Raw genomic sequence first — 18553 nt, 5'->3', positions numbered from 1 at the left:
CCTCTTCCACTCCTTTCCAAAGTAAACAGGTCAGTGTGTCACCCTGAGGCGCTACAAAGGCAGCTTTGTCACATGTTCTCACATCAACTTTCAGTAGCTGTTGAGGCATTTTCAACATCTAGCAACACTTACACGCACACTATTTTCAATAACCCCTGAAATACTTATGTCTTTGCTCCCCAAAACTCTGTATTTTGTCACACTCTTGTATTTGATTTGTGTATACAGGACCAAAAGCCTCCATATTAAAATATAAGCACATTGATGAATTAATAAACGTTGGCCCAGTTTATTTCCTTTGAACAAATCTGTCATACTTTCCATTACCTTATCCAACATGACAAGAGGTTGGTTCTTCTTCATCTCCGTATTCATGTTCTTTAAGAGCTCTTCTCATCAACAAGTGCAATCCAGTAAGAACAAGTGGGTCAAGGAGGAATGTATTATTTACTATACAAAGTGCAAATAGTGCCGATGTCAGTTCTCTAACAGAGCTAAGTAATGAAACCAAATTTTTCCAGGTTTAAATGGCAAAAATGGAAATTACAGCTGCCACATGAAGGGATTTTCTTTATCTGGGATGATAAAACATTATTAATTATCATCAAATGTGAATGGAAAGACATTGTTCCAAGGTGAATGTGTCTACAAATGGCTTTGTGTTAAAGCCTGACAACTTCTTCTTGCCTCTTCAGTTCCACCACAGGTGCCTTGGCATTACTGCCTCTTGCAGACTCCACTCTGATTCAGCTCAACATCAGCGGTGCTAAATGGCCTGCTAACGTCTGACAGAGGCCGAGCTCCATCAAGCACTGATAAAACATAGCAGAGGAGAGGTTTTGCTCATGGTGGGTTGGGTCTGTTGGAAACACAGACCAGCGGCAGAGACCCATGGTCAAAAAGCTTGTATGGTAGAGAACCTTTTGAGGTCCAAACATCCGTTTTTGGGTCGTAACAGTCAAAGCAATCCGAGTCCTCGATGACATCGTGGCCATTGAGGATGCGTCCGCCCGTGACGTAGAGCTTGTTGTTGATCACTGCAGCGCTGTGGTGCATCCTTCGCTCCTTTAGATTTGCACACTTAAAAAATTTGTTGGCTTTGGTGTCGTAGGCAATCATTCTCCTGGTATACCCTGAAAAAGCAGATTTTTGTGCATCATTAAACGTTACTGACACATTTCAGTTATGAATTATACTCACACACAAAATATCCTTGGTTGTTTGTTGTTATTCATTTGAACAATTTTTTGATTGTGTAACTGCCGTTATTCTTCACAGAGCATCATTTTAAACTTTAAATGAACTGATCAAACTTTGGAACTGTGGAACACTTTTGCGTCATCCACAGGAGTAAATACACAAAATGATGGCATCTATTATTGTTAAAACTACAGTTGGTAATCCTGCTCAGAAACACTTTTTGTTATACTGGGTAAAATCGTCCTTCTATCCTGAAAGAAGTTCATACATTATGTATTCATCACAAAAAGGAGGTTAAAAAAAAACATTCTCTGTGGGAGCTGCAGGTCTGTAAAAACTCTAACCAATCTTTGTCCATAGGGCATGGATTTGTCAGGGTTTTGTTCCTGCTCTCACCCATTGACGTTATACACTCATCCCCCTCTGTCCCTCAAGTTCCAGGGGAATCGCCTTATCTATTGGTTGTCCTACATGCCAATCATTCTGACACGCTCACGTAACACCAGTGTGTGTGTGCTCGTTCATTCTGCATTTCTGCTTGCTGGTTTGTGCATGCGCATTTCTAGTGTTTATGTATCCGGTTAGCTTAGTGTCTAGGTTAGCGGTTAGCTTAGTGGTTAGCCGTTCATTGGACTTTGAACATGGCTGAGAGTCAGAAGCGAACCGCGTTCATGTTTATGAGAAGAAGAGGAAGGACACAGTAGAAAGATTTGGAAGATATTTTTCATGCAATCCCCCTAAAGAGCGGAAGAAGGAATGACACATGCGCAGTTATTAAAAAAGCGACTTGGGGAAAGTTCTGGAAAATTGACGACCCAAGCTTTAACTGGTGAAGATTCTCAGGCATCCAGGTCATGGTCATTCCAAAAAAGTAAAAAAGTAAAAAACAAAACAACTGGACTTTTTTCCGAAGTTTGAAGACGTTTCGCTTACTATCCCGGAAGCTTTCTCAATTCAAAAAGTCAGGAGTAATGTGGAGTTGCAAGCTTTATACTACTGCCCAACAAAGGCCTTGTAATGGCTTAAATAACATGCAAATTGAACCAAAACAGGTCCACCTCCTTAGTAATGGGGAGTCGTTAAAGTCATTGTATGCCTGCAGATTGAACCGAAACTAGTCCACCCCTTACTGGTGTGAAGGAAGCCATCTACGTTAAGAGAGAAAAAACAACCTTAAACAGAGGAGGAGGATTTAGGTTCCAACTCTCAAAAACGTATAATACAGCTATAGGGTTTATTCATCACCTCAATCCTCACCCTTATACGGGTGATCAAAACATTGTTCCTGTAAGCCAGGTCAATAGCGACCCTAACGACTCCCTGTTGCAGAGGAGTGGACCAGTTTCGGTTCAATTACTCCGGACTTTTTGAGTCGAGAAAGCTTCCGGGATACCAAGCTTTAACGTTAAGAAATGAAGTTAAAAACTTTATTTTGCACACAAAAACAAGGTTATTGACTCAAGATAAGATTAGCCTTTTAGCTGCTAAATTCTTCGCATAAATTAGAGCTAGCTAAGCGTAACTTAGAACTAGCTAAGCGTAAGTTTGAGCTAGCCAAGGTCAACATTCAAACTTTAACCAAAGTTAAAGTGGTCATACAGTCAATTATAAAACGCAAAATTATTCTTGTTAACCTTATCTTTGGTAGGTATCAAATTTGCTAATTTGTTATTTGTCTCAATAACCCTGTTCTTTTAAATCAAACCGGGCTTGATCAACCCTTTAACTGACCCATAATCTTGTTAGCAAAATAACTTAGAGTAGGCCTAAATTGGGTAGTTTTTAGAGAGCAAAAAAACAAAAGAAAAACAAACAAACCTCAGAACCACATCAGAGTCAAACAGGTACGTTATATAAAAAATGCCCGCTTTATACAGAGACTTTATATGTGTACAACTGTTGGTGGAAATAGTTTTTAAAGCACTGTATGAATTCAGCTCTTAAAATGGTGCCTAAATATTATGCTTTTGGTGCCTTTTTTGCATACACCAATGCACAGTAGACCTACTGAGTTTAGAATGATCATGATATTTATGTGAAAGTAAGACAAAGCTGGCTAGTTTAGGATGAGAGTGGGGAACACAGCTACTTTTTCACATTTTATCCTGTTATAACCAGACATTTAAATCTATCATTTTTGGGTTTTATATGATAGACCAACACAAAGAAGAGCATTACTGTGAACTGAAAGAAAGAGGATATATGGTTTATAAAGATAAAAACTAATGATATCGGCACTGTTTCTCTTGTTACTCTCATACACTTTAATCATTCCTTTGCCCTTTTCCTTCCAAATACACCTAATTAGCAGAAAGAGTTCAATCTAATCCCATCTAAAATCCAGCTGTTCTGTGAAGCCCTCAGAGGTTTGTTAGAGAACGTTAGTGAACAAACAGCATCAAGAATCAAAAGGTCAGGGATAAAGTATTAGGGAATGTACAGTTTATGAATCAATACTCCATGGTTTGAACACCTCACACCACACTTTGAACACACTTTTATTTTAAATACAACTGCAAACATACTAAACCATGGTGATCCATTTAAACTAATAGATCAGACAAGAAGAACATTTATGAGAGACGCAGCCAAGATACGCATGGTGACTGTGGAGGGGTTGTACAGGATTTCACAGCTCATGTAGGAGAATCTGACACCTCAAATATTAGTCAAACACTGCACAAATCAGGCCATTGTGGAAGAGGTGATAAAAAGAAGCATTTGGCCTACGTGCACATCAGCCTTAACACACCACCTGTGCTGGTAGCATCGTGCTTTGGGAATACTTTTCTACAGCAGGTACAATTAAATAGGGGAGTATGGAAGCCCGTGTCTATGGAAGCCCATCTCTCCTACATGAAAGTAACTTTCAAAGTCATAGTTATGGGATTCAAAGTCATAATTTCAACTTTCAAAGTCATAATTATGGGATTCAAAGTCATTATTTCAACTTTCAAAGTCATAATTATGGGATTCAAAGTCATAATTTTGAGATGAAAAGTCATAATTATGAGATACAGAGTCATAATTTCGACTACATAAATTTGTTAAGATCAAATCAAGTTAATGTTCACTTTGTGTTGGTCATTAAAGTGTATGAAAAGGTTCTAGGGGTGTCAATACGTTTGCAAAGAAGTGTATATACACAAATAAACATAACTGCATGCTTTCCATCCATCAGATTTGCGGATAAAGGAGTTTGTTCACCTCCTATGATGTAGATCTTCTCCTCTATGACAGCCGCCGGAGCACAAACGTTTTTCACTGTTCTTGTCTCCAATCTGGACCACAGGTTGCGAGCGATGTGATACACCTGTCTCACAACAACAACGTAAACAACCAATCTAACGCCGAGTCTTGGAGGCAAGACTTCTCAGAGAGGTGCGCCGTACCTGAATAAGCCGGACAGGGTTCTGCATGGCGTCCTCCCCTCCAAACACGTAGATCCTCTGATCGCTGGCTGCAACAGCTGGATGAAGCACGGCGGTGGGCATCGGCGCCATGGCCTCCCACTGATTAAACATGCTGTTGTACCTCTCCACTGACTGAGAGATTCGCTTGTCCACCCCGATGCCTCCCAGCACAAAGATGAAGTGCAGATAAGACACGCTTTGGTGGGCGTACCGGGGCTCCAGCATGGGCTCAGCGGTCCTCCACTGGTTCGTTTTGAGGGACAGGGTGTAAACGGTGGCGCTGACGGAGCTGTCCCCAGAAGCCATGCAGAGGCTGAGGCCTCCCAGCACATACAGGATGCTGTGGATGCACACGTAAGCAGCTTTGTAGAGGCGCAGAGGCAGCTTGGCCAACCACTGCCAACGATGAGTCCTTTCGTCGTACAGGAGCGCCTCCCGAGAAGTCTGCTCGTTGTTCTTGCGCCCTCCGACCACCACCAGCGTTTCTCTGCAGGTGTAGCGTCTCGGCGTGGTCCAGAGGGGCTTCAGCTCGCGGCTGCACTTGGTGCTGGCGGTGAGCATGAGGCGGCGGACGGAGTCGATAATCTCGGTGCAGAGCGTGGACGACTGCACCAGCGGGTCGTTGGCGATGAACTGGAAGAGGTACGTGGGATGGATGTAGCGCAGACGGACCTTCTTGAAGAGATCGTGGATGGCGCCGCGCCGTGAAAACGGGTCATGGTGGATCCATGCCAGGAGCGTCTCAAACACCTGTTCCTCCTCGGCGCAAAGGCGGTCGTCCTCCAGGTAGCACATGAGCTCTGGAAGAGACAGCTCACAGAAGTCCTCAGTGGCAGCAACGTCAGAGAAGCACCTCACGGCCATCTCCTTCGCCTTCTCCTTCAGACTCTCACAGTGGAGGATCTCGGACAGGCGGATCATGCTCAGACAGTTCTCCGGACTTAGCTGCTCCTGCAGGAACATGGAGCAAGCCTCGAAGAGCCCGCCGTAGTGAAGCATGGACGCCGCCTGCATCAGTGGCAGCACATTCTCCATGGTGATAGTGACGCAGCCGGTGTAAACATAGTCCACAATGCCAGTGAGCACGCTCGGAGAGATTCCCTTCAGGTTCACGCGAGCCTGGCTGCTCTCCAGAAAGTTGTTGCAGAACATAGCGCGGAAGTACGGGCTGCTGGAGACCAGGACATTCCTGTGGCAGGGGATCTCCTGGTGCTCGGTGCAGAGCAGCACGTCGGTGAGGAGGCGCTCCTGCCGCAGGATGTTGAGCTGGACGAGCAGGTGGCAGGGAAGCTCTGAGTCTTTGAACGAAAAAATGTCCGACCTTCTGCCAGCCATCCTGTTGCTGGGAGAAACAAAGCAGGAAGGAGGCGCAAGATTTTCGATAGGAAGATTTACACTACAGCGCATGCAAACACAATGAATGTATGTTGTTGATTGCAATTTAGCTTGTTATGGTTTTCTAAAATTGCATTACTATTGTTATGTAAAAAATATCTCCTTTAAAAGTAAACAGTTTGAATTTGAAATATTGTAGAGTGAACAAGCCATTACAAATCCACACAAGTATTATGTGTTGTTTTGTTTTGTTTTACTATTCTTCGACTCCCATTTACTGTACTCTGAAGATTTTTGTATTTTTTTTCTTATTTTTGGCCAAACAGTCAGATTGTAATCATCTTTTGATATTTTTTAAAGGTCTATGATATAAAATTTTACTTTGACAGTAAAAGTCAATTGACATGTAGAAATAAAAGCAGGAGAAATTAAAATGAGATAAAATTTCACACAAGGGATTTTCATGATGTAATAAGTCTTAAGATTTAACTTTTTTGACAACATTACAGCGTGAAATTTAAATGTGTCCCCTATTGCAATTTTTAATACCTGCTGTACAATATGAAAATTTGTAATAATTTGTAATTTCCAAAAAGTGCCTTTATTTTTGCTATCCTATTTTGTTTATTTTTTTTGTATGCTTAGAATTTCTCAATTCTGGGCTATTTCCCCTCATCCGATAGTATCTTAAAGGCTTAAGTCTGCAAACAGTATGTTCTGAGGTCAGGTTTATTGGAAAGCTGGTCATTCATGACTCACACAGAGCACCTGTCCTTAATCTGAATCACTGACTTTCTAATTTTCTATTTTAAAGCCCATCCTTATACACCCGTCCACCATTAGGCCGCATCTATCATCAGGCTGCCTATCACTGCTAACATTAAAAGGACCGTGTCAACAGACCATCTGTGTTGGCCTCTCCATCACTCTCAATCTCTCCCTCGGGACCCATTTCACCCTCTGTAAACTCTGCTGCTATTTTCACCATGTTATGTTTTTTTCTACAGTATTTTTACTCTTCAGTGCCAGAATCTGACCCTCCCCAGTGGATGGTATCTGTGTTGACCGGCATAAAATTCAACGACCAATTAACAACAATTTATCCGTAAAAAAAAAATCATTCACAGGCCCCAGCCTGCCTGACACATTTAGACGCGTAATCATTATTGTGTATTATTAAATGACAGGGCCTCAGAGTGACATCTCACAGCAGGCAGTTCTGCTGGTGGAGAGTCAGATACCAGCGTTCACATGAATCTAGAGTTAAAGAAGCAGTAGTAAAATAAATTGAATATTTGAGTAACTGCCTAACTTTATTTTACAGCTATGTTTTGTAAGAATTTTCTCAAAACACACTAAATTCAAGCTTTTATGCTTTTGTATTGGAAAAAGTATTGTTCTAAAGCATAGGATCTTACAAATTTGATTTATGAACATCCCCTAAAATAAACAGAACATCATTACATGATTAATGTTTTACAAACTGGCATTAAAAGCAAAATTTTGCTGCATTATATTATAGCTAAGATTGAACTGAAATGTATGAAGTTGAATTTGTCTATGTTATTGGATCAATTGTATAATTGTGTATATTTCCGGCAGTAAATTGGATCTTTTTGTCCTGTAAAGTGCCTTAAGATATATATATATATATAAATATATATATATATATATATATATATATATATATATATATATATATATATATATATATATATATATATATATATATATATATATATATTGTTTTAAATTAGCACTATATAAATAAACTGAGCAGAATAGATCTGAATTTAGTTGAATAAACCACGGTGACCTTTCACCCACAAGGACAGCATACTTCCTTGTCCATTCAAGATATCCTTGATGGACTCTTACATTTAGCCACAGCACCATCTTATCGCACCCCGTGGGAGACTTTGAATAATAATTTGTCAACATTCTTGGTCTCGTCAAGAGATTAAAGAATGTGGTAGAAAAATAACCAGCAAAATAAAAATGTTTTATTGGCTGGTTTGTCCCTACTTAGCTCCATCTGCTTTCTGATTGGCTAAGCAGAACCTTGTGATGGATCCTACCCCAGAAGCCCACAGCTCACAAGAAAGCTGAGGTCTTATTCTCACACAAAGGGAAAGAAGACCACAAAACCAGAGACTGATCAGTCTTTTGAGAGCTGGTTTCCATAAATGTTTGCATTGTTTGCTTTGTGATGGCCCCCAATTTTAGGCATGAAGTACTTGTGTTAGGTTTCTTCCATCTCAAACGCATCTCCAGAGTCACCTGACTCTGAATCCAAAATCAGAAACCGCCAACACACGCAGCGAAGTAACCCTGAGCCAGCAGTCTTCCAGGCTGCATGCCCTTTTAGGCCTGAACAACCGCTGTTTCGCCAATATTTCCCCATCATTAAAGCTGAGGAAGGGAACGGTGGGAGCCGCACAACTCGAGCGATCTGGTCAGGTCGGTGAGTGGGTCAACGGCCAGAATCCAGACCATAATATAGGCATTGTCTTTACCCGCTCTGTCCCTGGTGTTCTGATGCACCAAGCTGTCGGACCAAAAAGGTGGTTTGGCTCCTTTGCCTTCTTACTCCAAAACTGTTCCCCTCAGATTCTAGGTGTGTGAAATCAGCAAAACATTTTCTTTAAACTAGAGAGAGAACAGTAAACTCCCCATAAAACGTGAACGTTAATTCCAGCCTAGATAATAGTGACAATAAAAAAGTTGGAAATTCTTATTCAAAAAACTACCCTTGTTAGATTTAGTGCCATTCTGTAGAGTTAGTGTTGGCATCTTTGTTTTGTCGTTGTTGTTTGTGTTACAAGCTAGACCTTACTGGACCATATAATGTAATCAATAATACAGATCTTTTAGTAGTTATCTGCATTACTTTCCTGTGATTGAAGTATAATAATCATATTTATTATAAAAAATATTTAGTCTTAATCTGAGAAATAATTGGAATCTATGCAGTATTTTGACAGATTATGACATTGATTATTTATGTAGATTAATGTGGTTTTAAAGGCTTTTCAACTGCTACACCCACCCAGGCAAAGGTAAATAAGCTGTCATCCTTTACTCTCCGGTTAGCTCAGTAAAATTAAGAAAGACCGCCATTAACAAAAAAAAATAAAGGACAGAGTTGAAGCTTTCTGAACAAATCAGGAAGTAGAACATGCAGCTTAATAGAAATACAGTCCAGCTAAATTCATGACGCCGTGGATCCTTACCTCCTGCCTTTCAAAGAGCCGATAACATCCACAGAATATTGTCACTTTGGTTTGAATAGAAAAAACGAAAAGAAAGAGTTCAAATAAGATCCGAGGAGGTGTCAGGAAGGGACCCTGACACAGAGAAATGACACAGAGTTTTCCAGTTGGGTGTTGTGGAGAGTGCCATGAGGCCACTGTGTACATTCCTCCATCTAAGAATAGCATGGTGGCCCACCGTGACTCTACCGAGCCTCTCATGTGACACGGAGGTGTTTGGCACGGCCAGGGACCTGCAGAGGGAGTGAATACAGTGGCCGGGGAGTGAGACAACAATCCCACGCTCTTGAATCGTTAATGAGGCATTGATGGTGCTTATAAAAAGAGCTCTTGAGCTGCCAGCCTTGATCAGACCTCCAGTGGTGTTTGAATTCTTCCTCTTCTACCTCCCTGATACGTGTAGACCCCAATTAGTGGAAAAAATATCTATCCTGTTCAAGATAAGCAGCTGGAAGAAGCAGGCTGTTTTTTCCCCCCAGTTTGAAAGCAAACTGGTTCCAATGTGTGCACAAATTTAATGCAATGTCTGAATGTTGTGAGGGGATGAAACCAAAGTCAAATTCTCCATTAGTGAGCACAAACCTGGGCAATAAAACTGAATCTGTAATGAGAACTACTCTTTTAGCACTAAAGATGTGTCATTCATTGCATTTTACAAAAATGCCTCCCATTATCTGGAAATACAGTAGTTTTATCGATCTTAATGCGAAGTAAAACCAAGAATCTTAGTTCATTTTCTTTTTGTTTTTAAGTAAGGGATATCTCCATAAAGCTTTGTGAAGGATGGCCACTGATAATCTCATTAAATACATTTTAACATGTACAGTTTTGGTGGAACTTTAAAATTTAGGTCTGACAAAAAAAAAGTAATTGACTCTCTAAACAACTAGTCATGATCTAAAGGAATTTGTTTTTGCTTGTAAATTTGATATCATGTTGGAGTTTCTTTCGTATTTTAATAGATTTGATTCGTGTGTTAATTTATGCTCTGCTCAGTGATTATTTCACTCATCCCTTTGTTTAAAACCGGGGCATGGCAGGATGCTTTAGGGGGGTCGACTTGAGATTAAGTGATCTTTAGTGAAAAAATAAACTACATCAATCATATTCAAATAAATAAATAAATTAATTAATTAATAAAAGTTGCAACTTACCATAACTTATGGTATTCTCTCCTAAATTCATATTCATAAAAAAGACTGTCTAGTCAGCGGGCAGAAGGGGATCCAACAAAATCATAGTCATTGACCCCCACCCCAACCCAAAAGCCCCTGGTCTTTTTGTTTTTAATCCAAGACTATATTGTTTTTTGGACTGTTATTATAAAAAAATTATTTAAACAATTTCTTAGATGACAGTTTATGGTGTTCTCGTCATAAATCAGATTCTAGCAGATTATAGGCAACAATAATAATTACTAATAATTACAGTTCTTTTGAACATTTAACCCTCAGTTTCCCTCATCCAAACTGCAAAGCAATAAAACCTCTTCTGTTTGTTGTTTTGTATCGTCCACCAGGCCCTTACACTCAGTTTTTGGATGAGTTGTCAGATTTCTTATCTGATTTGGTGTTAAATACTGATAAGGTTATTATAGTGGGTGATTTTAACATCCATGTTGACACTGAATGTGATAACCTTAGTGTAGCCTTTAAAACTATCCTAGATTCAATTGGTTTTGTTCAAAATGTGCATAAACCGACGCACTCTCGGCTCCATACTTTAGACCTTGTTCTGACATATGGCATTGATTGTGAAGAATTAACAGTATTCTCTCACAACCCTGTCCTGTCTGATCATTTTTTAATAACATTTGAGTTTAATCTAACTGAATTCTCCACCCCCAAAAGAGGGTTCCATTATAGTAGATTTTTATCGGATAATGCTGTATCAAAACTTAAAGAGTCTGTCCCCTTCTTAATATCCTCAGTATTGCAGAAATGCCCTGTAGATGGCAGCATTGCTGTTTCTTCCCATTCACAAATCGATACCTTTGCTAACAATCTGACTTCCTCATTGCGTTCTGCATTAGACAATGTAGCTCCCTTGAAAAAGAAGGTGATTATTCACAGGAAGCTGGCTCCTTGGTTTAATTCAGAGCTGCGTTCCTTGAAGCACAATGTTAGGAAATTGGAGAGAAAATGGCGCTCTACACACCAAGAGGAATCCTACTTAATCTGGAGGGACAGACTATTGTTGTATAACAAGACCCTCCGCAGAGTTAGAGTAGCATATTTTTCATCATTAATTGAAGAGAATAAAAATAATCCTAGATTTCTCTTTAGTACAGTTGCCAAACTTACCCAGAGCCACAGCTCTGTTGATCCATCCATTCCCTTAGCTCTTAGTAGTAATGATTTTATGGGATTCTTCATAAATAAAATTGATGCCATTAAAAATAAAATAATTGGCATCCTCCCAAACATGATTACCTCGTCCTCAGTAAGTGAGGCAGCATTGGAGGAATCTTTAGAATCTGCGCAGTGTTTGAACTGTTTAGAAGCAGTAGAGCTTTCTGAGCTATCTAAAATTTTAGCTTCATCTAAACCATCTACCTGTATGTTAGACCCAATCCCAACCAAGTTGTTTAAGGAGATATTCCCTTTGATCAGTGGCACTATTTTAGACATGATTAATCTATCCTTAGTAAATGGATATGTACCACAGGTTTTGAAAGTAGCTGTTATTAAACCTTTACTTAAGAAACCTTCTCTTGATCAAGATGAGTTAGTAAATTACAGACCTATATCTAATCTTCTTTTCTTATCTAAAATTCTTGAGAAAGTAGTTGCTAATCAACTTTGTGAACATTTACAAAGTAATGACCTACTTGAGGAGTTTCAGTCAGGCTTCAGAGCTCATCATAGCACTGAAACAGCTCTGGTGAAGGTCACTAATGATATTCTCATGGCCTCAGATAATGGACTTGTGTCTATACTTGTCCTGTTAGATCTCAGTGCTGCGTTTGATACAGTTGATCACAATATTCTCCTACAAAGACTTGAGCATACTGTAGGGATTAAGGGAAAAGCATTAGGCTGGTTTAAATCTTATCTGTCAGACAGATTCCAATTTGTTCATGTTAATAATAAATCTTCCTCAAACTCTAGGGTCACCTGTGGAGTACCACAGGGTTCAGTCCTTGGACCAATTCTCTTTACTATATATGCTTCCAATTGGCAAAATTATCAGACAGCATGGGATTAATTTCCACTGTTATGCTGATGATACTCAGCTATATTTATCCATAAATCCTGATGAATCCAATCAATTACTTCGACTGCAGTCATGTCTTGATGACATCAAAAGCTGGATGACTTTAAATTTCCTGCATCTAAATTCTGACAAGACCGAAGTTTTAATCTTTGGGCCAGAGTCCTCAAAAAATAAACTTCTTAACCAATCACTTAATCTGGGTGGCATTAACCTGGCCTCTGGTAATAAAGTAAAAAATCTTGGTGTTATTTTTGACCAAGACATGTCATTTAAATCCCATATTAAACAGGTTTCCAGAGTTTCCTTTTTTCACCTCCGGAATATCGCCAAAATTAGAAACATTCTGTCCAGGAGTGATGCTGAAAAACTGGTCCATGCATTTGTTACTTCAAGGCTGGACTATTGTAATTCTTTACTATCAGGAAGTCCACAAAGTGCAGTTCAAAGCCTTCAGCTGATCCAAAATGCTGCAGCAAGAGTTCTGATGAAAATCAACAAGAGGGATCATATTTCTCCAATTTTAGCTTCCCTTCATTGGCTTCCTGTTAAATCAAGAATAGAATTTAAAATTCTTCTTCTAACGTATAAAGCCCTTAATAATCAAGCTCCATCATATATCAGAGCTCTGATTACCCCGTATGTTCCTAACAGAGCACTTCGCTCTCAGACTGCAGGTCTGCTGGTGGTTCCTAGAGTCTCTAAAAGTAGAATGGGAGGCAGATCCTTTAGCTATCAGGCTCCTCTCCTGTGGAACCAACTCCCAGTTTTGGTCCGTGAGGCAGACACCCTGTCTACTTTTAAGACTAGGCTTAAAACTTTTCTTTTTGACAAAAATTATAACTAGTGACTCATGTTACTCTCAGCTACCTTTATAGTTTTACTGCTATAGGCTTAGGTTACTGGAGTATATCAGGATCTAATTTTCTCACTATATTGAGTTCTACTGTTCTTCAATTATGCATTATGTGTTGTCATTTCTGCTTTAACTTTCTGTTCTCTCTCTTTTCTCTTCATAGTAGGTACACCTGGTCTGGCGTTCTGTTAACTTTGACATCATCCAGAGAAGACGACTCACCTGCTACTACCATCTAATGTAGAACAGATTACTAGATCAATGTGTGCTTCTGTGCTTTTTTGTTTCTCTTGTTGTGTCTCTGTTCTGTCTTCTGTAACCCCAGTCGGTCGAGGCAGATGACCGTTCATACTGAGCCCGGTTCTGCCGGAGGTTTTTTTTTCCCGTTAATGGGTGGTTTTTCTTCCCACTGTCGCTTCATGCTTGCTCAGTATGAGGGATTGCAGCAAAGCCATGGACAATGCAGACGACTCTTCCTGTGGCTCTACGGTTCCCCAGGAGTGACTGCTGCTTGTCGGGACTTTGATGCAATCAACTGGTTTCCTTATATAGGAAATTTTTGACCAATCTGTATAATCTGACCCAATCTGTATAATATGATTGAACTTGACTTTGTAAAGTGCCTTGAGATGACATGTTTCATGATTTGGCGCTATATAAATAAAATTGAATTGAAATTGAATTGAATTGAATTGAATATGCCTAATCAACAAAAGAATACAAAAGACAGAGAAACTTTAAAATAATGTAACCGCAGTGCTCCACTTACACAGAAAACATGTGAACTGTTTATTTTAAATCCCATTTAAATCCGCTTCTTTTGTGAATATTTTTGTCCTTTTTACGTTTCTGTAAACAAATTGTGGTGAGTAAATAATTATTTAAAAAAACTCACTGTTAGAGAACTACAGCTTACCGTTGCTTCTTCAGGTAACTACATCTTGATAAAAACCATTAGTTGCTACACACACGTTGTTATGAAGGACCAGAATATAAGAACAAAACATTTGCAATTTTTAAGCATTTCTATCTATCTATCTATCTATCTATCTATCTATCTATCTATCTATCTATCTATCTATCTATCTATCTATCTATCTATCTATCTATCTATCTATCTATCTATCTATCTATCTATCTATCTATCTATCTATCTATCTATCTATCTATCTATCTATCTATCTATCTATCTATCTAGATAGATAGATATATCTGTATATATCTCTCTCTCTCTCTCTCTCTCTCTCTCTCTCTCTCTCTCTCTCTCTCTATATATATATATATATATATATATATATATATAGAATACATTTGTCAGATTAAAAGTACCTTTCCAAAACAATAACAGATATTAAACATACTTTTTATTAAACCTACACTGCTGTATTACATTTTTTTTTCATCTGTTTGATGTAATATTTTATTTTTTGATATTGCGTTTTCATTGTATGCAAGCAAAAAAAAATCACAGTTACTAACAGAAATAAGGGATTTAAAACGTAAGTCTGCGAGTTATATTGTGTTTACCTTAGTTAATTGGGTTACTGAAATAAATGTACTTTTTGATCATTTTGTTTGAGCTAAATCCTTATCATAGAGTTAGGGCACATATATGGCCACTCCCTGAAGTCTGAACAGCTTGCAGGGCAGCCGGATGAATTACTGCCACGTTTGTTTAGCCTCATATGACAAGGATCTGGGGTTTCATGTCGGCAGATAAAATAACAGAGCTAGAAGAAAGTGAGCTGTCAGCACGTCCAGCCATGAGACCATGTGGCGCTTTGGAGGACTTTGTCACTTAGCGAATCTGCACGCTGAAGGCAGTTACTAAGTTACAGCTCCGTTCCTGCAGATTAAGGTGTTACTTGGAGACGTGTGTTAAAAATAATTAGAAGATAAAGCTTTTTTGGAAAATGCTAATTCTCACTTTCTCTCTAACAGCTGTGTTCTTGCTGCTTGGTAACGTTGGACAGCTGGTTATCGCTTATTCCGATGGATGTATGCATAGACGTTTTTCAATGCAGAATTTTTGTTGTATTTGTTTCTTTTTGTACACACAGAAATAAAAATATTGCATAAATCTGTTTATGTTCTATAAGGGAAGACTTGAGATTTCATTTTGCACACAGTAAACAATAGACTGTTGATTTTATGTTTTTAAATCACCTCTGCTGTGAGTGATCCAGTAAAGAAGATTGCAAAGGTTTAGTTACTTGGTAAAACTCACAATTTCAGGCTTCCTTTTTATGGATTTTGATGTTTAGTTTAATTAGTTTTACTGTGGGTAATGTTTTTCTTTGGACTTCCAATACAAGTTAGATGGAAGTTGATTCATCGTACGTATATGCAACCAAAAAGGGGAAAGTATCCTAGCTTCAAATTTATTGGAACTCTACAGATATTTTACCATATTTTAGATTTTGGCAGATATTCTTAGCTTTTTGTACAAACTAAACTAGTTATATCAGGACATCAACATAAAAAAATATGGTAGACAGTATTTACTTTGAGCTATGAAGTAAGCCACGAAGATCTTTCTTTTTCCCTCCCTAAATAATAGATCTGTGTTGTTTTTGTTGCAGATGGTGTAAAATTAAGTGCTAGGATAAAACTAGGCTATTGCAGTAAAGGATTGATTTATAAGGCTTTTACACATCTTTCTATGGGCTTATCCATGTATCAGAAATCCATATAAACAGTCTTAAGCCTTGTTCACAGATGCTGTCATGCTGTTTCCTATCCTGCCATGTATATTGGTGTATTGAAAAATGTGTTATGTAGATCTAAACATAAGAAAATTAGCTGGTTTTGTAGAACAACAAGTCCGGTCACATCTTTAAGCTGCTTTGGATCTACTCCCAGGTTGTGTATTAGGATCAAGGGTGTGGAACTTCAGTGTCACCGGATCCCTTCATTGTGTGGGAATAACATTTTAAAGGGGATATTTCAAGCTTTTCAGTTCTTTGCTTTTACATTGAAACCATCTATTGTATAGTAAATGGAACAGCAATGATTTGTACTAAATTTCTAGGTTCCCTCTTTTTACCCCTGTTTTGAGGTGTGTCTGATAGCAACTCATTTTGGCGCTGTCTCTTTAAATCTAAAGGGGGCGCTTCACACCCTCACACCCACATCCAGGTTACGTACAGTACATTCGGATCGGGAGGAAGCTTTGAATCTCAATCACTCAGGAGCGGTCCACGTCATCAAAGCTGCGCCAAGTGGTGTTCCAATCGATTTAATTTAATTCTCCACGTCCTCCGAAACTGAAGTCCTCTGTCTGGCTAATTCATGAAGGATCCATCTATGGATTCTCCGCGGCCTCGACTGGGTATAAAATGCCCAGAATGCATTGCGAAAAATGAATAAATAAATAAATAAATAAATGTAATCTCAGGAGACGTCCCGCTCTACCAGCGGCAGCGCGTCTTTCCAGTTTAAATCACAAGTAAAGTAGAATTTTGGAATTGTATTGTGGTTAATTTGATAATAGTTGGATTGCTGAAGTACGTGGAGTAATTTATGCATAAAGTAGCCCACAGATAAGTTTCCCTTGCTGCTGCAGCAAGAAACAAAATTTATTATATTTAATCATCATGCAGATGTGTCGTTCATTTCAACATTTAGTGATCAAGATAAATATAACGTTACATTATGTCATCATAGTGACATGAAGGGATGAGACATGTGCTCCGAAGCATGTTCCAAAGCGTGCACCACTTGGTCATGGTTGAGATTCGAACCAGCTTCCCGATCGGATGCACTAAGAGTTCCACTTTCACCCTGTTTGGCCATTTTTGTAGTATGCTGGGGGACGGTGTAATGAACAACCAATGACTTATCCACTTGTAGCACAGGCATCTTTTAGCTTGGACTTACATAATCGCTTTGAGACATATGTGAGACTGGTAAGCGGGAAGTCCATGAACTTGTTTAGCAGTTCCACAGGAAATACCATGACGTAATTGTTCAAAAACAGAGAACACAGAAAAAACTGAATGGCTTGAAAATTAGCAGCTCCTAGACAAACTACATTCAAATTTATTGCTCTTCTAGAGCCTCCAAGTACTCCACAAAATGTATTCAAGGGCTAAAAAAGTGGATTTTGCATGGTATGTGCCCTTTAAATTGCTCTGAGTGCCCCTTCGACAGGACAGATCAGTTGATTTTTTCAGAAACATGGACCTGCGTTCAGTGGTGCATGAATCTTCATCTGTGCGAACAGAACGTTTGCACAGTGCTGCCTTAAATCAGGGGTGTCCAAACCTTTCGATAAATGGGCCAAAATTGTCAAGTCAAAGGAACTCAAGGGCCAAAAAATGAACAAAATTTTTTTGAAACCCAAAAAATTGGGTTGCTCTACAAAATGTGATCATTATAAAGAAACAGATTAGTCGGATTTTTTGTAGGAAATGAATGTGTAAATTTTTGTCGATCCAAAAGTTAAAAAAGGGTTTTGCTCATTTGTCGTATTAAAAGGTGGTCATTCAGTTTGCAAATGATTTTAAATCATTTAATTTGGCTCTTTAACAACAATAGACTTTACTCTTTTAGATCTAGCAATACAAGAACAGAATTTGGGTCAGTTGTCCTTTGAAAACATTTGCTGTAATTAGCCAATTTTAAGAATTAAATTCAAAGAAGATTTAATGCACCAAAGTCAGCATTTAAGTAATTAAATGTCATTGGATAGATGTTACTATGAAATAAAAGAGTATGTCAAAAGTGTTTATTAAAACATGGTTGTGTTGTACTTCACATTTTCATTTGTGGGACTTTAATTGTGGGGCGACGGTGGTGTAGAGGTTAGGGAGTTCATCCTGTAATTGGTGGGTTGCTGGCTCAATCCCCTGCTCTGTCTCTGTCGTTGTGTCCTTGGGCAAGACACTTCACCTGCATTCCACAGTGTATGGCAGCCTCTGTCAGTCTGCCCCAGGGCAGCTGTAGCTACTAACATAGCTCACCACCGTCAATGGGTGAATGACTAAACTGTAGTGTAAAGCGCTTTGGAGGTCGTCAAGACTAGTTAAAGTGCAATACAAGCCATTTAACTTTTGTGGAATAATTTTGCCCTAATTAAAAACTAAAAGCTTAAATTTGCATCAGCCACCTGTGCTACATGGGGACACATACTTTGGACATACCTGCCTTAGATTAAATAAGATTTATCAGAGGGGTCATAGCTGCAAGGTTTAACTGCAGTTGTTTAAATGTTGTTAAAAGTCTGGGACATCTGCATATTCTTTTGCTATTTTTAGTGGGCA

The 18553-nt window shown here is 38.9% G+C and overlaps 1 protein-coding gene across 1 annotated transcript; it reads right to left on the bottom strand.

Moving 5' to 3' along the window:
• Window positions 1-265: 265 nt before the first annotated feature.
• Window positions 266-9410, bottom strand: klhl38a (kelch-like family member 38a). Its single transcript, XM_021319489.2, has 4 exons — window positions 9182-9410; window positions 4593-5955; window positions 4408-4513; window positions 266-1133 (listed from the first exon to the last, which is right to left on the bottom strand). Exons 2-4 carry the CDS (start codon window positions 5946-5948, stop codon window positions 844-846), a joined length of 1752 nt encoding a protein of 583 aa, XP_021175164.1. The 5' UTR covers window positions 5949-5955; window positions 9182-9410; the 3' UTR covers window positions 266-843.
• Between the last annotated feature and the right edge of the window lie 9143 nt (window positions 9411-18553).

Source organism: Fundulus heteroclitus, chromosome 13, assembly GCF_011125445.2.
Source record: "Fundulus heteroclitus isolate FHET01 chromosome 13, MU-UCD_Fhet_4.1, whole genome shotgun sequence".
NCBI lineage: Eukaryota > Metazoa > Chordata > Actinopteri > Cyprinodontiformes > Fundulidae > Fundulus > Fundulus heteroclitus.
The sequence above is the reverse complement of the archived record's forward strand: the minus strand, read 5'-3'. Positions and strand labels throughout refer to the sequence as shown.

Coding starts and splice junctions, on each gene's coding strand:
- klhl38a (XM_021319489.2), bottom strand. CDS start 5,948: ATGGCTGGCAGAAGGTCGGACATTTTTTCGTTCAAAGACTCAGAGCTT. Junction 4,514..4,592: donor ACCCTGTCCGGCTTATTCAG/GTACGGCGCACC, acceptor GTTGTGAGACAG/GTGTATCACATCGCTCGCAA. Junction 1,134..4,407: donor GAAGATCTACATCATAGGAG/GTGAACAAACTC, acceptor CTGCTTTTTCAG/GGTATACCAGGAGAATGATT.